We start from the raw sequence: 14,279 nt of genomic DNA on the forward strand, positions 1-14,279 counted from the left end.
TGTGGGAGGGAGATGGACAGGGCAAGCCGGGAGACTGTCTCACATCCACGCATAAAAGCGGGAATCAAAGGGCGGAGCAGGAGCAGGAGCTGCCCGCTCCTTTCAGCACCGCAGTCCCCGGACAGGGCAAAGCGCGAGCACTGCACGTGCTTGCTAAACTCAGCGCCTTGGCCAAGCGGTAGCTGCCCTGCGCGCCGCTTCTCCTTTGCAATTCGGTGTCTGTTAAGTCCTCCTCCCGTTTTCAGACTCTTGCTGCGTAGCGTCCCGGAGCAGAGGGGGCAGCTCCCTGCCAGCCGATGGTGAACATGTCCAAGGGCCCCCTGGAAGACTCGGACTGCGTGTGCTCCTACGGGATGAAGCTAACCTGGGATATCAATGACCCCAAACTGCCTCAGGTAGGAGGGAGAGAAGGGTGGTTGCTGCTGTGGGTTGGGGGAGCAGGGATTTGATCTCTCACGGCGATGCTCTTCTCTCGGCTGTAGCCAGCCCAGAATGAATGAGGGACCACTGCCCCAACTGAACAGCTAATATTTGCCTATACAGAATTCAAGCACTTCTTTAAAGCTAACAAAGACATGCTTCAGAACTGTACAGCCTGCTCCCGTGGCTGCCTCGGGGCACTGAGAAGTCCCATGCACAGGAGACGTAGATTCTGGACTCGGGAGTAAAGGTTTTAATCAAACTGGTTAAAGCTCAGAGTTTGTCTCATATTGGCAAATTAGATCGGTGAGGTTAAGTGGACTGGGGAATCGGAATGTAGACAACCAGGAATCTGAAGTTGTAAAGGAAAGAAACCAAAATTATTCTTCGGTTATGTTTGTTTGCTCAATGGTTTTGGTCTTTGTGGTTTCTGAAATTTGTCAGAAAAGAAACGAGATCTCAGAGTGATCGCTATAGTTTAATTCTGTGCTAACAAGAAATTATAAGATAGACTGTGTATGTTCGGATAGTTTTGTGCCTGGTTATATCATTGTATATTTGTTTATCAGACTACTTTACTTAGACTGGTATAAACTGAGAAAGACAAGGGTAATATCTTTTATTGGACCAACTTCTGTTGGTGAAAGAGACATGATTTCCAGCTACAGAGCCTAGGAAAGGTACTCAGAAGAGCCCAGCTCAGTACAAGGTGGGGCATACTGTTAAGCATGCGGATATCAACTGCTGATTTGTTGAGAATGATGGGGGACAGTCATATTTTAATCCTTCTTTATAATTATATTCAGATACTTCCGTATATATTTAAGTGATTAGAAAACATTTATGAGTGCCATAGAAAGCCCCCCTTAAAATAAGTTTAAAATTAGCTATTACTGTAGGTTCAGTGGCGAAATGGTTCTCAAGGGTTTCCAGACCAATGTTAAAACAGAAACAAAGTTTCAGGACCCTCTTCCCACCTAGCTATAAAGAAAGGGAGGCTGGTCTCAACCTCCCTGAAACCTGTTTTAGACAGACAGACACGCACGCACGCACCCTGTGGTTGCGCCCCCAAGTATGAGAGCTCATGCAATAGGGGATGAAGCTGGAAGAAGAGATTTCCTGACTTTACCTACCCAAAATCCCTTTTAGCCTCAGAACTTTCAGTCTTTGATTGGATTCTAAAGAAGGCTTTGTTATATAATTCAAAAACTAATGGTTTGGAGAATGTTTTCTGCTGAGGAAGAATTCAGTAGTATGGAACATTAAGAGCCTGATTCTGCGAAAGCTTATTCACACAAGGAGTCCCATTGAAATCAATTAGACTACTCAGGTGACATTTACTTCACTGGGATTCCGTGCCTGAATAAAGTTGCTTCTGTGCATACATTTTTGCAGTATCAGGACCTCAATGTCCAAGTTACAAGTACAGAGTGAGAGTTTAAAACCATTGATTTGCATTGTTATAAAAGACAACGTGTGCATTCCTGGTTTCATTCAAATCAATGGCAAAACTCCCATCAATTGCAATGGTGCCAGGATTTCACCTCATTTGTTGCTCCATGGAATAGAGGGGTTATGGAGAAGAATTTTAAGGCTTTCCATATTCACGCAGTAGGTTTATCTGGCAAATCAGAAATTGATTCTGGTGATTCAAAAAATCTTCTCTAATGGACCTTATGATACAACATAAGTTAAAACCTTCTCTCCAAATCCTTAAATTTTTCAGAAACTGCCTTGCTTGAGTCTTCAATTATGCAGGCAATCGGAAACTGTAAAAGGTACTTCAATCTAACACAGGGAAAAAATCATATATTCCTGCAGACAGCTAAAGCAATACAATCACAGGATGGAAAAAAAAATAATGAATTTAAGAGCTTAGTTTATATTTTTTGGAATTACAGTTTCATTATAGCCTCTGATGAAGTTGAGTGTTGTGATGAATGAGAAGAAACACTTCCATTTTCAAATGTAAAATGATATCTTGATAGAGACAAGGTAGGTGAGGTAATATCTTTTATTGAACCAACTTCTGTTGGTGGAAGATACAAGCTTTCCAGCTGCACAGAGCTCTTCTTCAGGTCCTAGGAAGGAAGCAGAGTGTCTGAGCTAAATATCTTGATGTCCATCATTGCTTATAGAACAATTAGTAATAAAAAGTCAGACTTGACAGATGATGATTTGAACAGCTCTGGATGAATTATTTATTTTTCCTTTTTAAATCTTAGCTGCCTTTGACATCTCTTTGTTAGCAGATGGTGTCTATCATTCAAATAATTTAAAATGTTTTACAAGTTTATTGAATTGTCTAGTGGTTTAATAGATTTTAATATTTAATACATCATTCAGGATTTTTAAATAATGGTTTAGCCCCCAGTAGCTTGTTTCTTTTAAAATCTATTTTTGTAGTCCCTAAAGCTTGTCAATTAATCATTTGGGCTCCAATCCTGCAAACACTCATGGACAAGTTTAATTTCATGCACATGTGTAGTCCCATTGAGTATACTGGGGGATCACTTACAGGCATAAAGTTAAGCAAATGACTAAGTTTTGCAGGATCAGGATCTTACTTTTCTTTACTGAGGCTATAACAAAGAAAATGGTTTAAAAAAATTCTTTCATTCTATCATTTTTCTAATAAATTACATTTTGGTTGGCAACTCTTTGAAAGCAAGTCTTAATATCCCAATTTCAAAACATGCTTCTTTTAAACTATATTGAGTATATTCCACAAATGTATATTATTTATACTTATAATCAATTAACATTATTTTGGTGAAGGGTCTATTCAAGTCTTATTAAATACATTATAAGAAATAGTGGCATAACCAAAACTTTTACTCAGAATATTTCTGGTTTTTATTAATCTATAAATCCTAAATCCTGAAATGGGTACAGCATAAGAGAATGAGAGCTGGATTCTATTTTTCCTTGTGCATCAAACTGTTTATTAAGTTCCTGTTGCCAGCCAATCAGTTACAACTGTGTAAACCAAAGAGTTTTGTATTGCAAAGGTGTCACTGATCACAGACAGTTTTATTATTGGTGGAGTTGGGCAAGATGGAAGGAGTCCAGTTTGATTCTCACAACCCAGATTGAGTTTACAGGGCTGGCAGTTTTTAAAAAAAATTCTTTTTGCTTGTAAATTGAGCATATTTGATTTAGAGTTATTGAGTGGCATTGGACATGGAACCAGGCAATGTTATTTTTACAGGATTATGTTTTAGAATAGAGCTGTGCTTTAAGGACAGTATTATTTCCTTTTGTTGTTCTAAGCTTACTGCTCTTTAACTTCCTCAGGTAACTTCTTGTTATGTATAATGGGACAGGATAAAAAGGATAGACTGAGTAGTTTTTACTGTGCTGAGGTACTCTGTTAATACGTTCTCATTCTTTCTTGCTGGTCTCCACTTCCCCCTTCCTTTCTATTGTTGCCCCTCTCCCCTAACCCAACTGTGGTACAGGATCCCAAGCACTTTGATGGCTTCCAGGAGTGGCCAGATGGCTATGTGCGATTTATCTACTCTGTCGAGGAAAAGAATGCACAGCGGCATCTCAGCGGCTGGGCCATGCGCAACACCAATAACCACAACTGCCAGATCCTCAAGAAGTCCTGCCTTGGAGTGGTGGTTTGTGCCAGGAACTGCACGCTGCCGGATGGTACCAGGCTGCAGCTCCGACCTGCTATCTGTGACAAGGCCCGCCAGAAGCAACAAAGTGAGAGAAGTCTGAGGGGCGGGATTCCAAATTAACCCAATTCCCACTCACAGACAGAGCTGACTTATCCTGCTCTTATTATTAGTGGCAAAGAGGATGTAAAGCAGTAGCTCCAAATTTCAAAAATGTGTGTGTCTGGTAGAGGGTCCAGCAGAGATGGGCCTACATAATGGACTCAGATTTAAATCTAAACATCCCTGACGTCCAAAGTGAATATATCAAGTATTCATCTCGAGTCCATTAGTATACACTGTATATACTCGTTCATAAGCCAAATATTTTTGGTAAAAAGTGACGCATCAAAGAGCGGGGGTCGGCTTATAAATGGGTCTACACCAAAATTTGATGATTTTAAGCTCTATGGAATCATTGAATTGAATATCTAATACATTGTTGTTTTGTGGTGTGCCACTTCCCGCAGCTCCCATTGGCTGGGAACGGTGAACCGCGGCCACAGGGAGCTGAGGGACTCTGTGCCTGCAGACGTTCCAAGTAAACAAAACGTCCCACCAGCGGCTTACCCTGATGGGCTGGGAGCCAAAGTTTGCCAACCCCTGAAATATAGGGTCAGCTTATGAAAGGGTCATACAGTTTTTGCTATTTTTACCTAACCATCTTGGGGGGTTGGCTTATAAACGAATGGGCTAATGAACGAGTATATACGGTAGTTCAGCTGTGCTTCTTAGTGTACCTTATATTGTTTGAGTATTATACTTTGATTTGGAGTTTAATTGAAGGATCAGTTATAGAGTGGTTGAACCTGACGGTGTTCTCAGCTGATTTCTCCATTTTAACCATGCTCTTCAATACCGGCCTTATCTGATTTCACAGAGAAAGCCTGTCCAAACTGTAACTCAGCCCTAGAGATAATTCCTTGCCGGGGACACAGTGGCTACCCAGTCACTAACTTTTGGAGGCTTGATGGCAAGGCAATATTTTTCCAGGTAAGATATAAATAGTCCTTAAACTTACCTTACTTCTTATTATTGCTATGGATTTATAAAAGCTCTTGATGAATATTACATACAATTACAAGCATGAGGCTTGTTCTTACCTTCACACATTTCTTACAATAGAATTTCATTAAAGGCCTAATGCTGTAGTGCTTGCACAGATAAGACTCCCAGCCCTTAACATGGGCTGAATCCCATATTACTTAAAGAAGAAACTCTCCTGCTGAATTTCATGCATAAACTGTATGGAATCAAGTAAAATGGGAGGTTTGCCTGCACAAGGACTGACCAGGATTTAAATATGTCTATTGGTTAGATTTTACCCCATTAAAAGAACTTTCATTTAATTGATTGTTTGATTAATTCACTGTGTAGGAATTAACATCAGAGGTTAATATTTAACTTTTACTGAATTAAGAGGAAAGTGAAAGGAAAGCTTGGCTAGTGTGGTACACTGGATAAATGTGATTACTCTGATCTTGTTCCCTAAACTTCTGTGTGTTCCAAAATATTCCCATTTTACTGTTCAAAATGTTACTTCACAGAAGGGCAGAAACTGAAAAGCATATTTCTTTAGTAGAATAGTCACAGATTACAAACAATTTTACTCTTTCTATTCAATACAGGGAGATTTTTATATACTATTTTAGTTATTCCTATACTTAACTTTACCTAGCTGAGTAGTGCCACTGAAGCTAATGGGACTATGCTTGTGAGAAAAGATAAGCATGAGCATAACTGTTTGCAGGACTGGGGCCTAAATCTAAAGGGACCGCTTTACTGAGGCTCATTAGTGCTGGTTGCTTTTTAAAACTTAAATGGCCTGAGTAGCATTTAGATTAAAATCCATATTTAATATGAACATTCATAAATTAAATAGCAAAATGATAGTATCCTATAGCAGATTTTTGTCATTTCAGCACATGAGGTTTCTTTCTTCACCAATAGGTTCATATTACAATAGCGATCACCTGGATAGGGTTCTACAATTTTTTTTAAACAAGCTAAAAGCCCATTCCTGCAAACACTTAAGCACGTAAATAGTCTCATTGATTTAGAAGAGGATCAGGGTCTAAAACTAAGACAAAAATCACAACTATAGAAAGGTAGAGAGGTGAAAGTTTTAGATAGAACCATAATCCTTTTAACAGAAGAGCAACTCTGGATGTCCTTCTACAGAATGCATTTCAGTTCTGCTTGAGAAGAGTTGTTTTTAAAGTAAAGAACATTTGTCAGTGAGTACAGTGCAAGCTCTTTAAAGATGATGTATACTGTTTTAATGGTGGCTGTTATGAAGCAGAACTAAGATTTTGAACTGCACAACTCCTAATCTTTCCTCCCAGATCCTCTCAGCTTCTCCTGAGCTCCATGGACAACATCTGTATTCTCCTTCATCCAAATCTAGAATTTTGGGGTCATATTTGACTCCTCCCTCCCTTTTCCTTCTCTCCCACATGCAGGTGGTGACCAAATCCCATTGTTTAATTCTTCACAGCATCATTAATCTGCAACCTCCCTCTCCTCTCCACTCTAATGGTTAAATTACTGGCCATCTCACACCTTGCACTGAAATCTTCTCCCCAGTCTTCTTTTGTTACTAACTTCACCCCTTTCCAACCCATCCATAATGCTGTTACCAAAATCATTAATCTCCCATATCACTGCAACCATGTCACCTTCTCTTTAGTGTCATTTCTCTGGCTCCCCATAGTGCTGCCCATCAAGTTCAAGCTTCACAGCTTTGTTCTTAAGTCTCTTTATCACATCTACATCTACATGTCTGAGCTGGTCCCCTTTTGTATTCCACATCAGCCACTCCCAACCCCCTTTTCCCGCAATGCCAACCTTGATACCCTCTCTGCCACATTTCCATGCTCTCTGTTGTGCGGTCCCTTTTGCTTGGGATGCCCTTTCAAAATCTATTCTTCAACCTCCATCTGCACCTCACCTCGTTCATGCCTAAAAACTCACGTATACAGCATTGATTAAATAATTCTTTACCTTGTTGTTTAAAAATAGACACAGCACACAAAACATTTGAACGCTGAAGCCATCTGTCTGCTTACCTGAGTAACCATGTCATCATGCCTCCATAACACATGCTCCTCTATCTGTCTCCCCTTCCCAGGGGAGCTGGAACAATTTGTATAGTGGGGGTGCTGAGAGCCATTGAACCAAACTGTAAACTCTGTATATAATGGAAACCACTTCAAGCCAAGGGAGTGTGGCCACACACCCCACACCCCTAGTTCCAGCACCTATGCCCCTTCCTGGTATATGTTACACTTGTGCAATAAGTCCATTGTTTAGACTGTAAGCTGTTTGAGCATGCACTTTTCTTCTATCTTTTCTGTGAAGCACCGAGCATTCTCGTGGGTGCTATAAAATAATAAATAACCATAAGCTTTAGTTGCCTATTTATTAATGTCTTTAGATAAGCAAATTATGAATGTGTTAACACTACTGCAGGCCAAAGGAGTCCATGACCACCCTAGACCAGAGAGTAAATCGGAGACAGAGGCAAGAAGAAGTGCCATTAAGAAACAAGTGTCCTCTTCTCACCTTTCCCAGAAAAAGAGGCTTATAGACTCGGAGGTAACTGTAGATCTGCATTTTCATTACAAAGATGGTGTAACCATGTACTGTGAGTCATACGGTATAACAAAATCCTTACAAGACACCACAGCAGCTTGCTTTGCTCCTATGCGCAGAGGGGGTTGTTAAAGCAGTGAAGAGGCTGTCAAAGCTGCAATGAGCAATAATACAAGTAAGCCTATAGAACTGTGTGTGCATGTGTACAATATTTATTTCTGGATCTCAAAGACCTGTTTTCATATTCTTTTCAGACAAGAAGGTATCATGATAGCAGTGGTCATTTCAACAATATTCATCATTTGTCATGCATGGAAGGCCCAGAAAAATTCAGTATCATTACAGACACCAGCTTCCCAATTCCAGCTCAGCCTTACCCTGCATTTCAAAATACAGACCCTTACAAAGCTACTTATGACTCAGCCAGCTTCCAAGGGGACACGGCATCACCATTCCAAAAGTGTCCTAACCCAAGAATCTTTCTACCTAGGCCGGGGGGCTATGAATTTGAAGTTCCTAGTTATATAAATTCTAGCTCATATCCAACATTTTACAAAGATTTTGCAAATACCCCAGTGGATACAGACCCCCTTAATTTGACTGGACTTCAGTATAATGGTAATTCATTGAATGCCCATGATAAAAACTTTGATAGTGGACATCATGGGCTGAAACAAATTTTTGGGAAAACTGGTTACGGAGATAGGAGTGATTATGGACAGATTCAAGCAAATGCTAATCCCCCTTACTACAGTGGGGAGTATCCTTGCAGGTATGGTAGCAATCCCTCTCCAGCTGCTACAGCTTTACAAACTGTTATCACTACAACTACTAAAGTATCCTACCAGGCCTACAAGCCCTCTGTGGTGAAGTACAGTGACAACATGTGTGAGGTAAAAAGTCCTCAGAACTGTACCCATACAGCAGAAAACATCTCAGGAACTGTTTATCCAGGGATAAAGATTCAAGAAGACTGTGGTGTGGTCAAACCAGCTTTGCTTTACCAGCACGATCCAGTTCCCACAAAGTCAGAACATGTGGAGACTGTGGATACATATCAGTATGGGCCAAACCCAGGAAACAGCTGCTCTGAGCATGGACAGTCATTCAGATTTGAGAGTGGTGAATACTAAATGCCATGTGTTTTAATACTAATCATGTGAATATTAAACCCTGGTGATTGGGAGTTAGGGTGATCAGATAGCGTGTGTAAATCTGGACACTTTTTTTCAGGCTGTGGGGGGGTATAGTTGCATGTATATAAGACAAAGCCTCTAATATTGGGATGGTCCTGATAACATGGGGACGTTTGGTCATGCTATGGGGAGTCTGAGGAATGACAAGCAAGCAATACATTAGGACAATTTACTTATTCATGACATATGCCTTTGTGGAGATCTGCTGACTGTCTCAGGTCCCATCCATGCACAAAAGTTCAAATCAGTCCCTTCTAGTCTCTCACATGGGGGGATAGTGTGGCCTAGTCCAAAATATGGCCCCACATTGAGCCAGGACAGGGTTAATGATCTGCTTTGGAGACAGGGACTTAATAAGCCCCCCTTTGCAACAGCTGCCAAAAATGTCAAGCCCTGAGGGAGGGCCCTTCATCTGTGACTAATAATCAGCAGGTAAGAAGAAATAAGAGTGGAGGGGACTCCGTTTATGAAGCCTGAAGACTGCAGCCAGCTGGTGAGAGGAGAGACAATGGGTGGTTGGGTTCCTCAAAGAAGGAGAGAATTTCTCGGTAGTGTGTTTGCTGATATCATGAGTAAGAAAGACTAGCTTAGGTTTCCCTGAAGTAATGGGAAAGCCTAGCAATGTACTGTATGTTCCTCTTTGCTTCCCTGTGTCAAGTCTAAAGGCTGTCCAGTCCTCGCACCAGAAAAGGAAGACCTAGATATGGACTAGATCAGTGGTTTTCAACCTGTGGTCAGTGGACACCTAAGGGTCTGCAGACTATGGCTAAGATTTCCAAAGGGGTCTGCACCTCCATTCGAAATATTTTAGGGTCCGCAAATGAAAAAAGGTTGAAAACCACTGGACTAGATGACCTCTGGGACTGACCCCAGTCAATAGCTGGCTTGGAGGCAATAAGACTTATAGGCATTTTTTCCAACAGCACACAAAGATGTGTCTTTCTTCTTGACTCCAGCTGTGGCCAGTTAGCATTCTACTGATGCAACACTTGCACATATGGTTTTATTAAACCATTTACCATGTGACTCTCCCTGTTTAAACTGTCTAGGGAAACTGACCACACCTTGATGACCTCCAGGCTTTATCATAACCACTCATAGATAAAACAAAGCTCCATCTGGTACAAAATGCAGCAGCCCACTTGTTTAGCAACACTGATCACCATGAACATATCAGTCTTGTGCTCCATTCTCTGCCCTGACTCCACAATGAAAGCAGAGCCACATGGAAGGTCTCTTTCCTGCATGAGACATAGCTACCTGAGAGATCACCTCTCCCTTTTCCACCATAATCTCCCATGACAACTATGTTCTACTGGTAAAATGAAAGAAGTGAACCAACAGTGGGAGGCTTGTGAGTACGGGAGACAGAATTTACACAGGAGCTAATGCTACACACACACACACACACACACACACACACACACACACACACACACAACCTCTCTCTGGGGAAACCCACCCACCTATCATCTCCACCACCGCACCCTTTCACCAGTGACCCTGGGCTCTACCAAACCTTGCCGGGCTTCTCCACTTCAGCTCCTGTTTTCCCTTTTTCCTGCCCATCTGTGCATTTAGTATGTGTGGGGGGGGGGGGGGAAAGAGACAGGGGTTTAGGTTTTCCCCTTCCTACATTTTCTAGAAAGGAGAACCCCTTCTCCCGCTTTGCAAAGTCTGGTAATGTCCAGGCTTCCTCCCCTCCCACAGGGCAGTGACACTGACAGGTCTACTGTACAGGGAATCACATGGCTAATTATTAGGGTACACTACTGTTTTGCATGAAACTTTGATTTATTACTAATGAATGTAAGAAGTGTTATACGCAATATAAGGAAATGGTGATGTTTACCTTACCTTATCTGTAGTGCTAGACCAAATAAAAAACATATTGGCGACAGTTGCATTCATTCTCCTCTTTACCGCTCTCACATATGAATGTCAGGGACAAAATAACTGCACATCAACTCTTTGGATCAGAGGACAGATAAAATACACTCCCATATTTAGTCTGCTTTGGAAAATACACAGCATAAAGACAATTGCAACAGTTTAATGCTAAGATCAAGTGTCTACTTGTTTGTTTATACATTTACAGGATTAGCTTTAAAAGCATCTCTCTCAGGCCAAGCAGCATCCTGGAAGAAGAAATGTTCCCCTTCAGTCCTTATAAGCAGCTCCCTTTCCATTAATCATTCCATTAAAGCTTGGTTTCTGGTCCTGCCTCAAGCAGATGAGTTGGCTGCCTCAGCCCACATTGCATTTTATTTTGTACATCTTTGTCTAGCAAATTCCAGTTATTGTGGCAAAGCCTTAGAAAGTGGTAGCTTTCAAACCTCAGCCACCGGGGCTCCAGTTTCAGATGAACTATGAGGGCATTACTGAGTAAAAGTGCCACCTGTCCCCATATCCAGGCTGCCCTTTAAATGAAATCGAACATTGTCTTAATGGCAAAGTTTTCAAGCCCTATTTTTAAATGGATCTGACCCACAAATGTCAGCCTAACTGTTTAAAAATATGGTTACAAGCTGCCACAAGCCAGCTGAGTTCTCTTTCAGCCTCAGTTTTTTGTCTAACCTCAAGAGATAGCTCGATGCTCTTTTCAAACAAGCCACAGAAATATACTGAATGATATGCCTACACTTGTACATTGTTTTGTGGTCCATCTAGTCTTACTGCTATCTTCAGTGACAAATGACTACATTGGTAAAGACTAAAGAGAAGGATGGTCTAATCGTTAGTGTGATAGCCCAGGCCTTGGGAGGCCTGAATTGAAGTCCCTGCTCTGCCACAGATTTCCTGTGTGACTTTGAGCCATTTAGCTTCTTTCTACCTCATTTCCCCCTTTGTATGGGGATAATAGTACTTCACTACCTCACAGGTGTATTGTAAATACATTAAAGATGGGAGATGCTCAGATACTGTGGTAATAGACACCATGTAAATACCTCATAGATAGATGTATAACTAATACTAGAGTTGCCGCCACCCCGCTAGTTGTAGACATAAAGTACCATTTTTCTTTCAAGATGTAAGGCCAAATTCTGCTCTTAGCTACACCAGTGGAAACCAGAGTTACTCTATGGAAGTAAATGGTGTAACAGAACAAAATTTACCTTGTATGCCTTTTTCTCCCCTCCATTTTTCTTAGGGGAAGCTGTAGAATACAACAGAGTTATACTTGCTCATGAAAGAAATAAGTGTTTTCTGGAGAGCCCCACTTAACAGAATGTGCAGTGCTTTTCTTGGGATGCTGTAGAGTTTTCTAAAGGGCCGGCTGGCTTAATGGATGGCCCACCACAAGTTTAACAGCTCTTTTCCACAACTAAGGAGCCAAAACATGCCTTCAGACGTACCTACATAGTTTCTTACTACCAATGGCAGCCATGCATGTATCCAAGGGAATTTGGAATGCTATTTTATGACATGTCCTTCCCTAAAGGTGAGGATGGAAGATTAATCACTGTAGTTGGATAGAAGGTTAATGCCTCACCTGTCTGCAGCAGAATCAGTGAGAATATTGTATTGTTTTATGTCTGATTAGCTGGATGTTTTGCCAGACTTCACCTCTGAGGAAAAGGTGGCAGGCACAGAATATCTAACCTGGCATTATGCAGTCATTACAGAGCTTTTCCCTTGCATAATAGGGCATATCCTCCACGGTGCTGGACAAAAGGAAGTTTACAGAGTTCCTGTGGCCCCTGAAACCACGAGGCTCATTATCCTACACTGGATGGGTCCTTAACGAATAAGACTCATTTCAAACTCCAGATGTAAAAGACAGGATAGTATTTTTGGAGAGGTGGGGTTGAAATGGTGTTGTTGGGCTCCTCAGCAAAACTGAAGTCAGTGGGCTCTGCAAGTAGTCAGCATCTTAGAAGCCTTCATATGGAGCCTGGCTTTAGGAACCCATGTATGTGCCTCCATTTTCCCACCTGTATAATAGGGTTGATACTTGCCTATTGCACAGAAGCATTGGGAGGACTGATTAATGGCTGTTGTACAGTATTATGTTTAGAATTGTGCAAAATGTTGAGTGCATTGTAATCTGACATCTCAAAGAGGGAATGCAGGAGTCCCAATTCTTCACTGAAATCCGTGGGCCTACACAGGTGTAAATCAGTACAGCACAGATTTTAACTCATGTTGTGCAAACTCACACAAACAAACAGAAGCCAAATAAAGTTTGCAGAACCCCCACGGAGTTTCGCACAGTTCGAATAATGGAGGACAAGTTTGTTAAGAGCTAGGTTTCTAGTACACAGGTTGGCATGAGAGCAGGGTGTTGATATCTTTAAAGATCATGAGCAAAGAAGCGTCACCATCAGCTTTCAACGGAAAATAAGAACTGTTGGCTCTGTGCATATTTTTGTGTAAAATGAGTAGGGAAGCAGGTGCAGGAAGATGCTCTCTCAGGTCCTTTTGCAGGGGTTACAAAGTGCATTGCTCTGCATGGATCTCTTAGTCCCAGGCTGTTATCTTTCGTTCAGTGTCCTGGTTCATAGCGAGAGCAAAGCACATTACCTCTGTTATGTCTATAGGATGAAATGAAGTGCTAACTGATTGGCATATGTTGTTGGCCCCACTCCTTTGTGGTGTATTGCTATTTGGTGTAAATAAGGACAGTGCCTCCTGAGATCATTCTGTCCTTTTGTGTGTGAAACACTGAGGACTGGTACCAAAGCAGAAAACATGAACAGAAACAAGTAATTGATAACTGGGCCTGATCTTATATTTGCTGCACCTGTAAAACTACCATTCAAGTCAATTCAAGATCAGATCTATAGCTTGTTCCAGAGCACTTCAATATTATTAATCATGTTGATTACAGTAGTGCCTAGGGACCAACCAAGAACAGAACCCCATAGTGCTAGGCACTGTATAAACAGGGTAGGCAGTCCAGCCCTGAAGACAAACACATGGTAGGAGAAAAGCATACAACATATCAGTTTGTGGCTAGCACCATGTTAGTTCCATGATTATTTATTTACTTGGCGTGGGGGTGGAAGTTGTTAGGCTAGGATAAGATAAGTGGAAAGACAACGGAAGGAAGTGTAGGAGGGACTGGTGTAGAGTGAGGCTGAGGTAAAGAGACGGTGAGTGAGGAGGCCAATCAGCACAGGTAAGTGAATGTCACATCTCTCTCTTTTTTTTTTTTTTTTTTAAGAGCAGGCACAGATGGACCATATACTGCCCTAGAACTGCATGGACCCCTCCTCTTGGTATCAGTGGTGCTCCCATGTGTTTAATAAGTAGTAAATAGCCTTAACAAGCTGAACCTACAAAGACAATTGTGCTGGTAGAACCCTCTGCCCACGTGGTTTTCTCTGCAGAATCAGGACCTGAATTTGGACAACTTATCTGTGATGATGTCCCCTTTCTTTATGCATCACTTCTTTGTCAT

The 14,279-nt window shown here is 41.5% G+C and overlaps 1 protein-coding gene across 1 annotated transcript; it reads left to right on the forward strand.

Moving 5' to 3' along the window:
* Positions 1-305: 305 nt before the first annotated feature.
* Positions 306-8,812, forward strand: GCM2 (glial cells missing transcription factor 2). Its single transcript, XM_065397648.1, has 5 exons — positions 306-395; positions 3,882-4,134; positions 4,966-5,078; positions 7,557-7,682; positions 7,934-8,812. The coding sequence occupies exons 1-5, from the start codon at positions 306-308 to the stop codon at positions 8,810-8,812; spliced, it is 1,461 nt and encodes a 486-aa protein (XP_065253720.1).
* Positions 8,813-14,279: the final 5,467 nt, after the last annotated feature.

The sequence above is a fragment of the Emys orbicularis genome, chromosome 2 (assembly GCF_028017835.1).
Source record: "Emys orbicularis isolate rEmyOrb1 chromosome 2, rEmyOrb1.hap1, whole genome shotgun sequence".
Classification (NCBI taxonomy): Eukaryota; Metazoa; Chordata; order Testudines; family Emydidae; genus Emys; species Emys orbicularis.

Bases quoted from the DNA above. Each gene is read 5' to 3' on its own strand.
- GCM2 (XM_065397648.1), top strand. From the start codon at position 306: ATGTCCAAGGGCCCCCTGGAAGACTCGGACTGCGTGTGCTCCTACGGG. The intron at 396-3,881 runs GTAGGAGGGAGA...ACTGTGGTACAG, and splicing joins ATGACCCCAAACTGCCTCAG to GATCCCAAGCACTTTGATGG. The intron at 7,683-7,933 runs GTAACTGTAGAT...TATTCTTTTCAG, and splicing joins AGAGGCTTATAGACTCGGAG to ACAAGAAGGTATCATGATAG.